The sequence below is a fragment of the Hesperophylax consimilis genome, chromosome 3, assembly GCF_061612785.1.
Source record: "Hesperophylax consimilis isolate HC1 chromosome 3, BYU_Hcon_1.0, whole genome shotgun sequence".
Taxonomy (NCBI): domain Eukaryota; kingdom Metazoa; phylum Arthropoda; class Insecta; order Trichoptera; family Limnephilidae; genus Hesperophylax; species Hesperophylax consimilis.
In genome coordinates this window covers 22,609,868-22,628,154 of record NC_142838.1, presented here as the reverse complement: position 1 = coordinate 22,628,154, position 18,287 = coordinate 22,609,868, and the positions used below count along the sequence as shown (strand labels likewise).

Below are 18,287 nucleotides of genomic sequence, written 5' to 3'. Positions count from 1 at the left end.
AGCAGCAAGGATTACAGCGCTGTGAATAGGAGTAACTTGAGTTGTGCCCGCTGTAAGGGGCTCTATGGAGTCTGTGCGGGAAAGCACACATGTTAACTTTTCACTTTTATATTCCAGTTTTTGTTCACAATACGTATATATATCCACAATTTTCTTTGTATTTTATTATCCTTGTACAAGTTTTTATTAAGAAAACACTGAAAAAATTATTAAAATTGGATAATTTTTTGAAGAGATACAGTTTTTTTTTTTCGTGACAAGGGTAAATATATATGAGTAAAAAACAATGGCACTAAAAGGGTTAAAACTGTAATAAAACATATTTCCCATGATCATTCTTTATGATCATTGTAAACCTTGCTCAAATTGCGCATCCATATCTTATCTAATCATAAATAACTCAAAATAATTGTTTTGGGGCATATCTATATAAACAAAATGAAATATTACAGAGCTTATAAAACATTATTGTGCATTGACGGTACATAGTTCCGTTTGTGTTTGAACTTTTATATTAAATTATTTGATCGCACAAGGGTTTTTAATTAATAAGAATTTGTTTACAAACTTATTTGCATGGTATGCAATTCTTCAAACATTTTGATTAATAAACTACAATGATCTATGTTATTACTAACTATGTATGGAGATAATATACAATACCATACTTACCTGGTAGGTCACTTGAGATTAACACTGTTTATTATTTATTAGCGAAATTAACACATTTGCCGTTTTTCGCGGACTGTCGGTCAACTGCTGGACACGGCAAATGCCGTTTTTTTCGACTGTCGGTTTTTGGCGGCAAACGGCATTATACGGGTTTGTTATCAGCGTGAAATAAAACGCCTTGAAGGGTAATTTGCTACCTGGGTGCTAGGCGACAGTCTGTCCACGTTATTTGAGATGCCTTGTCCGGACTGGCTAGTGTGCCGCTTGTCGCCACAAATCTAGAGCCTTTATGCGATCTCAATCTCCAGTTTAGTTTGAGTCCATTCACATGTTCAGATTTCACACAACAAGCGATTGTAAAATTGCGGGCATGGCAAATATATATTATTATTTATTTTATAACTATATGATATGAATAAACATGTTATCTTTTACATGGAATTCTCAAATATTGAATGCTATTTACTAAATTAATATCAGGTTTTTATATTCAGCTTTGAAATGTGGTGAAATTATGATGTAATCAAAGCAATTATAATTTATTTTTGATGATCAAATGACATATCTGATTTCTTTGAAAATTTCAATTGAAAAAATTATTTGGTTTTTAAATTGTGTCAATTTTAAGCGATATATTTTTGCGCTAATCGCGAAAAGCACCCGCTATAGGCGAGAGTCTATTGTTTGAAGCGCCCGACTACAGTGTGTTAAGATAAGGTTCACATGCACAGGACATAATTGGACTTTCTGGTATTTATTTTAGTAATATATATTTATGTTCTTGAATGAGTGTTTTCAGTACTCTGCAAACACTAATAAAAGCCAAGAAATAAGATTACATTCTCAATTACACACAAATTATATTTTATTATAAAAAATACTATTTCAATCGTTTCCTGAAGATTTTCAGCACCATTAGAGTCAACAAATAAGTACATTGAGATTCAGAATAGCTTGAGCGTAGGTTATATCCGTTTGGCGGTTAACAGCTAACAGCTGACGCACTGTCTGCACTTTGTAAGGGAACATCTTCAAATCTTTCACCAAAATTCTGCATAGGGACCGCCGGCTTATGCCCAATTGCGTGGCACGTCGTCTGGCCGATGTTCCAGGATCATCTTCGACATCTTGGGCAATAGCAGCGATATTCTCAGCAGAACGGCTGCTCCGGGGGCGGCCAGCCTTGGGAACATCTCGTGTTGTCCCAGTCTCTTCAAGGGGAGTGGCCAAACGCCGCAGTGTTTGTCCAGTTGGTGTCAGACAGCCAGAAAATCTGTGACGAAATTCACACTGCGCCAACACAACCGACGAATTGTTGCGCAAAAAAATGGAAACAATTATTATGCGTTCTTGCAGATTAAACCGCTTCATGTCTTGCCGGTTGTATTCTGCATTTGTTTACTTCACAAATGTCAAAACCGAATTGACATTTGGCGCCATTTGCAAAAGTTATAGCGTTTTCCAATAGGGTGATTACTTTTGCCCCACCTTGTATGAAGACAACCTAATAGCAGTAGGTCAACTCTTACTGTATTACGTGTTCGTCTTATAGTGTAAGCGAGTAAGCGAATCTTGTTATCTCAGTCACACCCGTGATGTAGAATGCAGTATTCGACATAAATACGAAAACACCGTCCACTATTGCTTATTAAGTTCATATGCACATACTCTTTGAATATCTATCTTAGTCATACATGAACATTTGATTAAAGAATTTATTGAAAATGAGTGTTCCTTACTTACCACATTTTATCTAGAGATTGTGAGACAATAGCAAGTATAGATGTATTGTAACATTATTGATTCTCAAGGTGAAAACAGAGTAAAGTATTCAATATTGAAAATACAAGGTGTTGCGGGTTTGACACATGATGCCTTTCAATTAGTGTCAAAAAATATATCACTGAAAGAGGAAAAGCAAAATTACGTTATGAGATGTGAGATTTGACAAAATGATTTTCGATTACATGAAAAACAGCACTACAAGAATGACAATTTCTTTTGTAATGATTGTTCAGGATTTTACCAACCCAGTTTGCATAGTTGTTATAGGTATACCAACCTTAATTGACTTCATCACAGTAATCACACAGATGCAAAACTTACATACAGGTGTTTCATTTTAGGCTTTTATTTTACGTTAAGGCGAAGCTTAGTACCAAATCACTATTTTGATTAATTTTTATAACGAATTGGTGTACATTATGAATACAAAAAAATATGCTTTAGATAAATTGAAGGTTTTCCTATCACTTCGCTTGAGTAGAATACAGTAGAACCTCGTTAATTCGAAATCCACGGGACATCAAAAATCAAATTTCGAATTAACGAATTCCCACGTAATTCGAAATTTCATGAAAAAAAAAAAAAAAAAAAAACGCCGAAAATCGATTTTCTCGGCCGCCTCTTCAAATTCGGGTGGAATTTTAGTTGTAAATTCGTATTAATACCAATTATTTCTTTATTTTCGCGGCCGATTACCGTAGCGGCGGGCCCTTTAAATTCAGATATTCGCAATAAATTCGTAAAAATGCTATATATTTACGCGTAAATCGAGATTTCGCTGCCGATTTCGGTCGCGGCCTACCCTTTAAATTGAGATATTCGTAAAAATACGATATATTTCCGCGTAAATCGAGATTTCACGGTAATTTTTCGTCGCGGCTGGCCCTTTATTTCAAATATCCGAATTTAAATTCGTAAAAATTCGATATATTTCCGCGTAAAACGAGAATTCGCGGCCGTATTCCGTCGCAGCCGACCCTTTAAATTCAGATATTTGACGTAAATTCGTAAAAATATGATGTATTTCCGCGTAAATCGAATTTTATCGGCAGTTTTTCGTCGCGGCCGGCCTTTTAAGTTCAGATATTTGAAGTAAATTCGTAAAAATATGTCATATTTCGGCGTGAATCGAAATTTTTCGGCCGATTTCCGTCGCGCCGTATTTTTTAACTCGGATATTCGAAGTAAAGTTAGTAAAAATACGATATATTTCCGCGTAAATTGAAATTTTGCATCCGATTTCCGTCGCGGCGGTTCCTTTAAAATTTAGATATTCGAAATAAATTCATAAATATACGATATATTTACGCGTAAATCGAGTTTTCGCGGCCGATTTTCGTCTCAGCGGGCCATTTAAATTCAAATATTCGAAATAAATTCGTAAATATATGATACATTTACGCGTAAATCGAAATTTCGCGGCCGAGTTTCGTCGCGGCCGACCTTTTAAATTCAGATATTTGGTGTAAACTCGTAAAACTACGACATATATCCGCGTAAAACGTATTTTTTCGGCCCTTCAAACTCGGATATTCGAAATAAATTTGAAAATGTACGACATTCCAGTGTAAATCGATTGAGATTTACAAAATAATAATATTAAATAGGACGATGTATAACCACGTAAAAATACATTTTTCGGCATTTTACCGCCACGGCTGTCTTTTAGATTCAGATTTACGAAATATTATGATTTATTTTCGCAAAAATCAATTTTTTTCGAATTACACGAACAAATTTTCGTGTGCGGACAAAAATAAATTTCGAATTACGAATTAACGAATTTCGAATTAAAAAAAATTTTGTATGAAAAAATTTTTCAGCGGAAATTTTTTTGGCGAAAATTTCGAATTACGCGTTTTTTCGAATTATCGGGGTTCGAATTAACGGGGTTCTACTGTACAAATAAATATATAAATTACTCAATAAAAAATATAAATGCAAAGTACTAAAAAAAAATTTTTTCAATAGAAATGTATGGTCGTATAAAGGAAACAACTTTAAAAAAATACAGTATTACAGCTAAAATTATCTGTGACAGTTTCACTTGATTAACTTTTTTGCTTTCTTATAAAATTATTTACAAAATAAATAAAAACCACTTTTTTGCTTGAAATCGAACGTTTCTAGACTACGTTTGTCAAGCGATTTTAATGCCTATTACCTACAATATAAGGTATACCAAGAATATACAAATTTTTGGCTTATTGCTTCCTCTTAATAATTATTTCACAATTGAGAGTTTGGAGCCAAAGAGATAAAACTTATTTTAGCATGTCATTATTGTTTTGTATCATTGTTAAAATACTGAAGATTTTCAGAATATATATAATTGAACTAAATGTTAGTGTTATGGCCTAAAATTACTAAGTACGAGGAATAAAATTTCATGACTTTGTCCGTTTAATGATTTTTCATGTCCCGTTTTGCTACAGGACATTACAGGCCGCTATGGTCATAATAAATGTTACACTAAAACAACACTTTATAAACACTAATAAATTGTACTAATAACGATTTAAATTAAAAATAATGAAAACTGGAATTATTTCACTTGCTATAGGTGCTGAAAGAATTGGACCTGCTGTAAGTGCTCTTAGATCATTTTATGACGAATACCATAAAAAATTTGCTGTCCCTTTTCCGCTAGTCACAAAAAGTGGGCGTAAACGAGACAAAAGGGTATTTCTTGAAGATGCACGGCAAGGACATATTGCTGGAAGTGTGCGCTGATAAATTAATAAATAAATGCTAAGCTTTTTCAATGGTGCCAACTCTCACTGCGTTACATATACAAACCTTCAACAAAGCATCCAAAACACATGTTGATTTAAAAAATTTGCTCAATCCTGATACATACATGCATAGAATCTTATTTTGCAATAATTTCCACAATACGATTTTACATTTTTTTTTAGGAAAACAAAACAAGTCCAACCTTCTGTGCTTAAAAGATAAAAGGATATCTTACCACAGAAGAAATCTACCAAGAAACCCAATGTGTCCACAAGAAATTCACAGATGTCGCCGATTGGAAAAGTACACAAAAACCCTAATGTGTTTTGTGATAGGGTTCCCTAATGAAATAAAATTCTCTCATAAAAATATAACAATCATGTAATAAATATTTGGCATTTTACATCAAATCAATCAATTATCATATCAGTGTAAAAATTTTAAACTAGAATCATATTTGGTAATAAAACTTCATACCAAAACTATCAATCCGTCCCTTTATTTCACCACTATTAAAGCTGAGAGATCACCAACTCATTAAACTCACATTTAAGATTTAAAGATGTTTATATATTTGATACTTTTCAATTGAATCCCTCTTTTGACTACAATCCACACGACTGTCCACCATTGTGACAACAATAACTGAACTTATCATGTCACCACTGTGGTCGCGGTCGCACGTGTTTTACTCAAGTATTCTTGGTTTATGCAAATTATTCAACACATTAACGCAATTAGTTTTTTTATTAATCATTATTTATATATTCAAAAACATAAATTTAATAATACACATGGAACTTTCATCACCATAGTTGGAAAATCAAAAAGCCACAAAAATTAACCGAACACAATTCATTATTTATGTATTTAGAAGTTTGTGAATCACAGTAGATTTCTGCAGAGAATTCTTTTATTACATATGAATGCTAAAAGTCAATCCATATCTCTTTCCAAGGAGATGGATTGAATACTTTACAGGGAGGAAAATATACAAACAAAAACAGCCACGCGAAATTCAATTATTAAAATCAGACGTGTCCTATCAAAGGTCAAACCCAACAATATTTCTATTATTTTACAAATGCTAAGACGGTATTTAAAGTGATGGCAGTCACAGAACAAATAAAAACAAATAGCACCTACGGTGAAACATTTAAAATATTCAAAGTTCCAAGAATAATGCATTTGTGGTACATAAATCTACAGGCTGACCACTCAGATTTCTACTGCAATTCATTGACTAAAAAGAAGTATTGTTTAAAGTGTTTATTACGCGGCACATCATTTATGGGGTCCACGTCACGGCTGTCTTAGCTGTGATGGTTGCTGGGTGGGCCATACGTGGGCTCACTAGGGAAGTCATTGATGAAGTCGTTCTTGATGGAAGGGAAGCCGCCCGGGCTCGGGCTGGTGCTGTTCCCGTTCTTCTCCATGGCGGCCGAGAACTCCTGCAACAGGTTGGACAGGGCCTTTCTCTTGAAGCGCAGAGATTCATCTATCACTTCCTGCAGCACCACCTTCTTCACAGCCAGCCCGCCCCGCAGGCATTTCAATTGGTTAAACAACTCCGTGAAATCTGCAATTAAAATATACATTATACACATATGTAGTAAGAATAACTTCTGTGCTAACAATAAACTCACTCAAGGGTAAACATTTACATAATTAGATTTTAGATTAAGTAATGATGCAACAATCATGATCCAGTGCATCATAACTGCAAGACTTAAGAATCTCTAGGCCGCTTGCACACAATCTAATACATGTTGGTTGTGGATTGACAGTTTTGATGAATTTTTAACATTTTGAAATACATACTTATGTGTTGACAAAAAAATTATTTTGGTAGCCTCGGAGATAGGCATTACATATAAATAACATTTCGAGAAAACAAATTGCTTTTATTTTCGGTCATAAATTATTATCAATAATCATAATTGTGTGATCATTGATTGAATAAACATAGTCGCCAAATTATGAACCATTGCAATACTAGATTCAAACAAACATGCGTAGTAGGTAAATAAATAACTTTCAATTTACAAAAACTTGATAACAGGGAAAAATATAGGTTAACTCGCAAAATTTACGATTGCTGTAAGTGATACCTACAATCTTTGTTTAATTTTGTTGGCTATATACATTTTATGACTACTATCGTCTGGCCTTATTTTCAAATGAATGAACATATTTATACAAAATATTAGTTATCTAACATAGAAAACCAACTGAGTTCTGAGTATGCGATGAAAAAGATATGGTTAAAAATGTTACTTTACTAACTTATGAAATGATGTCATAGGTTCTTATCATTGCATCCCAAACAATTGTTTGGTTGTTACATTGTTACTCTGAACAGTTCAAGTCCAAGGTGAAAGACAAGTTGACCTATGTGCACATTATGATCCATAAAACATACAACAAAATATCCATAGATATAGAAGCCTTTTATTAATATTAAAATATATTGATAGTCACAATCCAAAACAGCATAAGTAATAATTGGCTACTTTTTAGTAGTTCCTCATTATGTTTGAAAATACTTGGAATAATCGGTTATATATATAGCGCTAGCCTGGGAGAAACAAGTCAAAAATTCTAAAAATACTACTTTTGAGTAATTGATATCTAGTAATTGAAATATTTGTCAAAAAAAAATTAAATCTAGTTCAAATTAAGTTCAGCAGAGAGCAGGTATACTGTTTTCATGACGAGTCAAAGCCCAGCTTACTTGCAATCTTTTTGCAGTTAAAGGTCGGTCGGTGAATATATATGTATCTAATAGTTGAACCAAGATTACTAATTTCGATAAGTAGCCCTTACTTCGAAAACTTCATGAAAAGAACATGTTTAGAAATTGAAAAATTTGAGAAAACTACACGTATCTCTCTGGAAAATGTAACTTGTTTCAAAACAGTTATAGATATAAAAATAATATGACTGTAGATATAGTGAAATAATTAAATTACCTTTGCCCGGGCGCCTGACAGCCTTGTAAATTTGCGCCCTGACATTAAGGTTGTGCCGTCGGATCTCGCTGACCTCCTTCCGACTGAGCGGTGGAGGAGGCAGCGCCTGTATGTGGTGGTGGGGCACGTGTGCCATGTGGGGCAGGTTGGGCAGGCTGTGCATGTGGGGCAGGTGCAGCGGGTGGGGGGAATGCGGCATAGGAGGCAAGGCGCGATTGGCCAAGCCGATCATGCCCCCGCCGGCGGCCGCCTCGTGCAGGATCATGTTGATCTCGTTGTCGTCGTCGATGGGCGACGCGGGTGCCATTGTGGGCACGTAAGGCGGAAAGGCGAAGGGCGGGCCGGGCGGAGGCGGCGGCGACGGGGAGCGGGGCTGCTTCAGACCCACAGACAGGTAGCTGTCTGTAAGGATAAAATCAGATACATATATATTTAAAGATGGAAGGCAACTTACACATTGTTCTCGATGGCAAGGTACCGAGCCTATTACCCGAGGGGTACACATTTGATTGACAAAGCAGTACAGTAATTATAGACAGGAATAGCAAATTTTGTATTGTATTTAAAAATAAATTACCTCCATTGAGCATTGGTTTTACCACAGGAGGAAGAGCGCTCATATTAACTGAGACAGGTGGAAGGTAGGCGACCACCTGCGGGAAGTTGTTACCCACATCATTAGTCATGAGCGCTGGCCCCGTGTCTATGGTGGGGAGATTCACCTCCCCATTGGCCGGTTGAGCCCACATGCCCATGGGTTCAGGGGGCCGCCCGTAGTTCAGAGAAACTGGCGCCGGGGGAGGACTGGGGGCGGCGGGGGCAACCAGGGGGGCGGGGGGTGGAGTGGGAGAGGGTACAGGCGTGGAGGGCCGCCGGGCCGTTACGTGCTGGGGAAGGGGGCCGGGCTTGCGTTTGGGGGGCGCTCGAGACAGCATTGGGGACATGGGCATCTCTCCGGGGGCCACGGGGGTCAGGGGACGTTTGCTGCTCGCCTTGGTTGTGCCTCCACCACCTCCCACAAGGTCTACTATATCAGCCTCGTCTACCATCATGCGCTGGAAACAGAAAGTGGATATTATATAATTGAGTAGAGCGATGTGTATAATTTAAAAAATTTGACAATCGATCTAGGTATTAGGAATCCATTTGTGAAACATAATTGAAAACATAATTGATTTTTCTTATGAATCACCCAAATAAGCATAATGCTAGTTTTTAACAATTTGGATAGCATACATTTGGACACTGGTGTATATTTATATAGTAAACCAAACATTAATCAGCATTGATGAAATAGTTTTTCAATATCATAAAACTGACAGTTATAAACATTGAAAGATTATTTATGTAAAAGCTCAAATACAAAATACACAGGTAAAATGAAATGAGTGATACAAACCTTATCAATTTTAAATGGATTTCCAAACATATGTTGTCTAACTGGGGTGGACTCTATTTCCCTCAGCTGGGGAGTCATTCTCTTGAGGTATTCTTGGTAATTGCCCATCTGGGCCACAGGCATGGAGTGGAGAGAATCATCATCCACTAGTTTGGTGTGCGCCAGCGAGGGTTGCAGGAAATTAGCTCTCATTCTAACAACCTGGAATAAAAACCAAATTGTTTAAAATACTGAAAATTAACCAAATTTAAAAAAATAATAACATTTAGACAAGCAAGCCCATTATCTGTCATATATGATAAATCAGTCCTTCGGGATAGAGTTCTAACCAACACGATGTGAGGTAGTGAGCCCTAAAGTAGCTTCTTCTTGATCAATTATTGCATAGCATTGCTGTCAGGCAGAACCTTGCTATTACAGGGAGGAAAGAAAGAAAAATGGTTTGCAGATAATATGAAAAGATGATGTAGTTTTGTAAAAGCATTATAAATAACAACTCACCTGATCTAAAAGGTCTCTTCTTTGTATATCAAACGGATTCCTATAAGTGTGCGCTTGCGCTCTGTGTCTGCTTCTCGACAAGCCTACAACAAATCCTCCAAACTCGTTCAATTGATCTCTTAACGCTGTGAATTTATCTTGTAAACAGGGGTGCGTTGTCAAGTCTTTCTTCAGGGGAAACCGAGGATTAACCCTAACACTCTCTGCCCCCTTGACAGGCGCCGCATTGGTCCCAACTTTGTTCAAAACCTCCCCACACAGCTTGTCGAACTCTAGTTTTGCCTGGTTTTTTAAGCGCTTCAGATAATTGACGACAGAGTAGCTCAGGGAGTTATCTTGTGAATCAGGCACTAAGCTTTGGACTAGCGGCGTTGGGGCTCCCATCTTAGTAAGCGCTCGTTTCAATGGCTACAGAACAAATAAACAAAAATACATTACATTTATGACAGCTGAAATCTCTTTATACAAAACTATTATTCATATTTTATTAGATATTGATCTAGAATGTCATGTCACCGACTTAACCCTTGGGACCTTCTAAGACCCAAACAGTCCCAAATGCCGTGCGCGCATTATACTCTCCTAAGACCATATTTGTCCCAGAACGACCGCACATTATTAAAATGCATATATCTCTCTTCCTCTCATCTAAAAATTAATTATTTCTTTTATGTCAGAAAGAGAACGAAATAGTGCTTGTTATTGTCTTTGAAAAAATGGAAGTTTGTAGAAGGTTCGATCCGTGCAAATCAACAACGTCTCAAGGGTTAAACTAGTATCATGAAAGAACAAAAATGAATATGTGTTAAAATTGTGTAAGCACATATTTATTTACAATAAATATTTCAGTATTCACATTGTAAAGCCTGCGCATAAAAGGAGGTGAGTAAAATAATATATTGACAGTAAAATGATTGCCTAACTTGCAGCGATAGCTGGTGACTACTTTCATGCTAAAGAACCAAAATTGAAAAAAACCCATTATTTTTGCCTTAGAACAGCGGCACCGATGCTTAAAATATTCACATAAAAAAAAAAAAGGTTTTCGAAAATAAGATTATTTTTTCAATTCGCCTTATAAGTAGTCACCAGACCACGGGTAAATTAAGATTGAATGCACAAGAACAGCCTTTGAAAAATTATCCCATTTCTTTAGTATAAAAATTATTTGTGTCACAATGTGTAATGTGCAATGATCACATGTGTTGTCAGTCAGTTTGCTTGGCAACCAATATTATGACAATATTATCGGGCCAAATCTATATTCTTTTTGCTCAGTTACCACTACCAAAAATGTTGTAATTTCGAATGCGATTAATAAATAATTCTGTAATTTTGCTTCCAAGTTTATACAAATTTGGTGGCGTAATAGTAGATCATTTTTTGTGTTGTGAATTTACATTACGGCAATCTGAATGGGATAGGGAAATATTGACAGCCAACACCTTGCCTGGCAAGACTATTGTTCGGCAATAGACAATAGGCAATTTATCTTGCTTATTTACCAGCACCTTAAAACCTGGATTTCAGCAATATGCAAAAAATTTCAATTTGCATTAAACGAACTTTCTGTAGATAATAATCAATGTGATAATTAATTTGACACCCATATTCACACAATACATCATAATCAGTGAAAAAAGGAAATACAAAAAATATGTTGTTTCTACATGAATTTAAAATGCTTTCATGATAATGTCCTTGTACAAATGAGATTATTGAAAGTTATAGGAAGTGTATTATGAATGTATATCATGAACCGTATCTGTAATATAATAAATAACTTACTGTGACATAGTAGGAAGGCATCCGGTCGATGTACTGCTGGAACATTTGCTTCCACTCGGGGGTTGGCTTACATCGGTGCAATTTAAAGAGGTCGTCTAACAGGGGCAGGAGCACCGGGTAGTTGTATGGCATGACAAACAAGTTGACACATGTGAGATTGGTGCTCGCTTTGAGATAACCAAACGGGTGGCCTACCTCTGCACTTTTACAACTATTCGCCACAAACACCTGCCATTGTGGAAATTGGACAAATTCAAGATTAAAAACAAATATCAACAACAAAATTACTACTTTTTAAAACCCACTAATTACAAAAGAACGAAAACCAACTATTATTTGTTATACAATAACAAAAATTTATAAATAATTGATTTTTTTATTCCTCGCTGGGATTTATCATGCCAAGGAAATCATTTTACATAATTTAGACATTTAATTATTATAATATTTATTTTTAATATTATATATATATTTTTTAATTACAGTTTGTAACAGAAAAGTTAGATATCAAATTTCGCCTTAATTCATAGCAGTTTGTACCATTTTGCCTAATATTTTACAATGTATCCTTTTGTGGTGTAGATTATCAACAAAGATTAATTTAGGAACTATCAGGTTCACCCGTGTATGGGTCGTCCTATTAAAATAAGAAAAATAAATTCCACAACAGAAGTCCATTACAAAGCTTTCATTTGATTAATATTTTCATTACATCATATGAATATGTATGACATTAAATTGTATATGAACAAATGTAGTAAGCAATATGAATCCTATAATTTCTATACCCGCTATATCCGATTTTTTGACAAAATGATCTGAGTATGACATCTTGTTCACATTTTTGCGAGCAACAAGGGGAGCCTAAAATTGAGTTTCAAAACCCTCCTTATCACGACCAAAAACCATGTTAAAACTGCGAGTGAGAAACCAAATCCGCTATATCATACAGAAAGTTACTATCAAAACGCGCTATATCGGATTCAACCAATCACAAGCAGTTATTTTGCCAAAATACAATATGGCCGCCGCTCTGACGCCATGCTCGTGTGTCAAAATGATTTACGCGTGTGTTTCTAAACCCGCCATGTCAGCTCAGTTGACTTTCAAAAGCCTCTATATCACGAATATATATATATGAAGTGAGTATCAAAACCGCTTTATCCATTTTATTTATCGAAATAACTTAATTATTGCTAGAAATATATAGAAAAATAAATGCTTTTCGAAATTTTATTACTCCAATTCATTATATAAAAAATTGTAATGCAATTACTTATGTACGCTAGAGATATGACAGTTTTTTGCGGTTTTCTCCAAATCAATGAAAGTTGATATAGCGGGTATAGAAATTACACGACTCATATGACCACAGATTGTGCAAATTTTTAATTAAAAAATAATGTATTTATTTTTACATTGCACAAATACATCAATGAATTACTAACTTAAAGAGAAAGTTTCTTGTTAAAAAATAAAAGGTTATCAGAGTTCTTTGTTAATTGCAAGAAAAAAGATTAAGGGGCATTAACATTTGAATCACATCTACTTATGTATTATTTCAATGGAAGAACTATGCAGTATGAATTATTTACATTACAGCAAAGATAAAACTAATAACAGAAACATACAAGCAAATTTATTTTAAGATCATTCAGGAACTGTTACATTCACTATGCAGTGTTTGTATTATATTTAGGCACTTACACATTACTGAAATATACCACATACTGTGACTAAAATTCTGATTAATAAATTACAAATATAATTTCAGTGGGGACATAAATAATATATATTGCTTGGAATTTAAAGAGTGGTAAAAATTATTCATGATTTTACGAGATTTTTTTTAGCTAAGCCCCCTTTTACAAGAATCAGCATATGGCTCAGAAAATTTTATGATAAATTGTCTTCTGATTCCTGGTTTGATAAAATTATTTCATGTAAATAATGCGAAATGAAGATATATTATAATAACTTACGGAATAAAGACAAGAGGAATCATTCCACAATAATAACTTGCGGAATAAACCCAAGAGGGATTATTCCGCAATAATAACTTATGTGATAAACACAATAGGAATCATCAGACAATTTTCCATACAAAAGTTCAATACTGTCGCCTTACTTGTAAAAACTTGTAAAACCTTCTAAAACTGCTCTTAGAAAATTCCAAACAAATTTCAATGTCAGAAAAAGGGGGCTCAAAATAATAAACCAGACCAACTATTCATTTTTTTATTGTTGTCAAGTATAATTTGTAGAACTCGATTTTAATTTGTTTTTTCTTTTAGATATTCAAAAATATTTTTATTCAATTTATTAAAAAAAGTTTGATAATGCCTTCAAAAGAAACAGCTGTCACGCGTAATAATAATTTCACTGCAGAACTACTTTAAAAATAAACCACTTTTTATAGATTGAATAATAATATTAATGAAACTATTAAAAGAGAAAAGCTTTAAGCCGGCAGAAATGTACTTGTTATCTGGACTCTTGGATTTTGGAAGGTTTTGCAGATAATCTTGTGACAACGCTAGTCCATGTAAATGTATTTTGGATAAGCATTCCACATGTGGTGCATTATCGGCCATAAATTCGATAATAAAATTGCCAATAAAGTATTTGATCATATAATAAGATTGCAAAAATGAATATCTCACCTGCCAACAAATGGTGGGCTGTTTTCTTGCTAATATGAATTGTGTTAGCGGACTAGGTTCTAGCTCGTACTTGTCGAAAGGCAAATTATCTATGACCATCGGTTCCTGGGAGGAGCAGGTGAACTTCACAGCCGGGTGCGCTGTTCTGGGAGGCTGAAAATAGACAAAATTAATCATTACTATTAATACTACACGTGGATTTTTCTTCCCGAAGCCAGGGTACAGGGTACAATGGTAACCCCAATCAAAATGTGTTCAAAGGTGGAAGGAATGAGATAAAATGAAATTGGAAAGTCGTGCAGCACCAACTTTTCAGTTCAAATTATTCCCCTCCAGCGTTTGAGGGTCATATTTGACAAAGCGTCCATATTTTATAAAAGTATTTTTATCTTTTTTTCTATCAAGCGGAAATATGTAATTTTTTTATGTTAGAAAGAGAAATAATAATTGTTTCCAGTTTGCTTAAATTTTAATTTAATTATTTAAATTTTTTGATAATTTAAATTAATCAATTAATTATTAATTCAACTTTAATTTTATTAATTTTATTTAACATAATGGATGCCATTAATAAAATCACAAAAATAACCAAAATGAATAATTCATGTTTCGCGTCGCTATTGTAACAATCGGTTACGATTCGTAAGACCTTAAAAAATTATTTCTTATTTTTATTATTTGAAGGAGATAAAAGTGAAGTTACAGTTTTCTTATAAATTTCCCAAACAAAACGAAAGTGTTTTCGAAATCGAGTTCTCTCAATTTTTCTACGATTGGAGTAAAAATTAAGTAATAATGTGGTTAGCGTTTTTTACAACATTTTTCATGTTTGATACTAAAATTTTATTATTTAGAATAAGTAATGTTTACTTTAAATGCGTACACCCGAAAGATAATTTTACCTACTTTCTAAAACAGTATTTGTTTTTACAGAAAATCAAAAAATAAGATTATTTGAATTGCACAGAAAACAATGCATTCATTACACAGAAAACAATAGGATTCTTGCAGCAGATTCTCCATCTCCGTGTCACCTGTTTCTGTACTTCATTTTATTTAACTTAATTTCAATTTGTAATATTTATATTTTTTTTGTAATATCTGCATTAACTGTAAAGCGCCCCTGAGGTGATATCTCACAAAAGCGGCGCTATAAAAATCATCCAATAAATAAATAAATAAATGCAAACTGAACAAAAATTATGAAAGTTCTGATGGGGTACGAGAAATGCATTTTCACATAAAACTTTGAATTTTGGATTCGAGGCAAAAATACTAAACCAAACTGAAAGATCTTTTTTCAATATTTCTTTTAAACGCCTGGTCATTCTCGCAACATTCCTATTCTGGTTGGTTGTTTAAATTGTGGACTACACTTGTTGTCTCTTATACTCCCCATCTGTGTATTATTATGAGATAATATTTTTATTCCTTTAGATTTACACACAGTAGAATATGATACAAGATATAATTAAAATATTTTTAGTGATTATAGATTATTGAGGTCGAAATTATTGGTTCCTAACTAGGCAAATTGCCCGTTCCAAGGAACCAAAATATGTGAAAGTAAGTGTGTGATTTGTCTATGTCTATAATATATCTCATTAATGTTTTAATTTGTGCTATTTAATCGTTACAATCTTATGATAGAATCGAACCTGAGCTGTTGTGTATGTTTCAATTGTGTATGAGCAATAATTAGAATAGTGGAAGATACATATAGTGTGTGATTAGTCTATGTCTATACTATGTCTATTTATTATATGTGGATTAACTTCTATTCTTTCATTTATAACCATACAACTGGTGGCCCCCAATGGGATTCCATGGTGATCTCAAACCATTACGATACTGAAAGTATTATTGTAATAAATTATTTATAAACAATTTCAAATTGCACATGTTATGCGTTTGAAATTCATTTTGTTTTATAATAGCATCTATCATGGTAATAAATAGGCTGTTAATTTGTAATAAATACCAATTCTAAAAATCAGTTATGCACTTAGAATCAACAAATTCCACATCAGTAAAATGTACAATCATTTAATGGATAAATATAATCTAATACTGAACTTACTGTTACTGATATTATTCCCAACCTGGTCATTAATATTTATTTATTACCTATTGTTGCAGGTGATCCGGAAAAAGAATGCGCTTAAGGTGGCAATTCACACAACTGGTTTTACAGGTACGATCAGCCTGTTATTGAGTGCAGTTATTGGTATTGTTGAGTACTGCCTGTAAGGTGCTTCAAGATACTCCATAATAGAAAACTAGATGTTACTGGTTGTTTTCTGCTCTACCAGCACAATATCTATATTTTTTAATGTGTACTTGTTGAATGTCTTTGGTGAATTACTATTAAATCGACTAGTGAAAAAATTATCATATCAGGAGCTAAAAAAACTAACTAACTAACCATCACGCCGTTTTCCTGCAGAGGTAGGCAGAGAGTATGGACCGCCAAACAACTCGGTCTTGACAGACACTCCTTGCCTCATTCACATTCATACATCGTCTCATACATACTCTTCTATTATTCTGACTCTTGACATGGCCCGACTCAAGTATCTGATTCACTTGGTCGGGCCATGTCTTCCTCGGGCGTCCCTGACTTCTGCTACCATTCATATTTGCATCATATATTATCCTTACACTCTCTTTGCACATTCGCTCTACATGCCCAAACCATCTAAGCGTCCCTTTGATCTTACTCATCACGCTTACATCAGCCTCGCACTCTTAGCAGATCTCCACATTTCTCACACGATCATACATGGTTTTATCACACATACGCCTAGGGATGTCATTTCTACAGCATTCAGTCTACTTTCATCCTTTCTCTGCCAGTTCCATGCCTCACTTCCATACATCAGGAGAGGTACCAACACTCTATGTGGACTGCTAGCTTCGCTAATTTCGACATTTTTTTGTTAGTGCCAACTGCGTTCAGTGCTCCATTAATGGAGTTACCTGCATTTACCCTTCTTTCAATATCTCTGTCAGCCTTCCAATCTCTCGTAAACATACTTTCTAAATACACAAACTCATCCAGCTGCCCCAAGTATTCCTCAGTAGATATTAGTATCAGGAGCTGGAGATAAAAATATCTCTCAGTTGCAAAAGGGCTAACCTCGAAAGGCTGCAGGAATAGCTTCTGTTCAACACCTCAAGCTAATTTGTTAGCTTTTGGAAACAGCTCATTTGGTCTCATAAAAAGCGTTGCCTCTCGTTTTGAGGTTCTGAAATGATTTGTGGTTGTCTTTTTAGTTTTATATGTATTTATTTTAAGCTCGTTTGTTTCATCGAGGTATTTCATGAGTGAGAAAATGATTCAACACTGGCACAATACTGTTTTGATTGCAACTGAGTACGGAGTCATTTATTGGACAGCAGGAGCCCACCTAGCATATTCAATGAGATGACCACATTAATGGGACTCAATGCCTAGCCATAAAATACTCTTCCAAAGCCATAACTAGTCCTCTCACAGGTATGTTTGTACCTTGTGTACTGTAAAACTATGTTTCCATGGTGAGGGAGATTTTTTGAATTAACAAAATTTATAATCTATATCAGCAACAAGGAATTTGATAAATATTTTGACTTTTGAAAAATACATATATTTTTCTGTATTTTAGAATTAATAAATCATTCTTGAAAAATTATTTAAAAGCTATACTGTGTATACGCTCCGTGATTGGTCGAACGAAATATGATGTCAAATGTACTCCGTGTTACGTTTGTACAAAATAATCATTAAAA

At 34.5% G+C, this 18,287-nt stretch overlaps 1 protein-coding gene across 1 annotated transcript in view; it reads right to left on the bottom strand.

Moving 5' to 3' along the window:
• Window positions 1-5,394: 5,394 nt before the first annotated feature.
• Window positions 5,395-18,287, bottom strand: part of IntS6 (integrator complex subunit 6) — a 32,850-nt gene continuing 19,957 nt past the window's right edge. The window contains exons 7-13 of the mRNA XM_089649416.1: window positions 14,517-14,669; window positions 11,854-12,081; window positions 10,066-10,473; window positions 9,565-9,765; window positions 8,743-9,220; window positions 8,166-8,567; window positions 5,395-6,772 (exon numbers count right to left, since the gene is read on the bottom strand). Of these exons, the coding sequence (XP_089505542.1) occupies window positions 6,507-6,772; window positions 8,166-8,567; window positions 8,743-9,220; window positions 9,565-9,765; window positions 10,066-10,473; window positions 11,854-12,081; window positions 14,517-14,669 (2,136 nt within the window). The 3' untranslated portion in view covers window positions 5,395-6,506. The remainder of the gene's footprint in view (window positions 6,773-8,165; window positions 8,568-8,742; window positions 9,221-9,564; window positions 9,766-10,065; window positions 10,474-11,853; window positions 12,082-14,516; window positions 14,670-18,287) is intronic.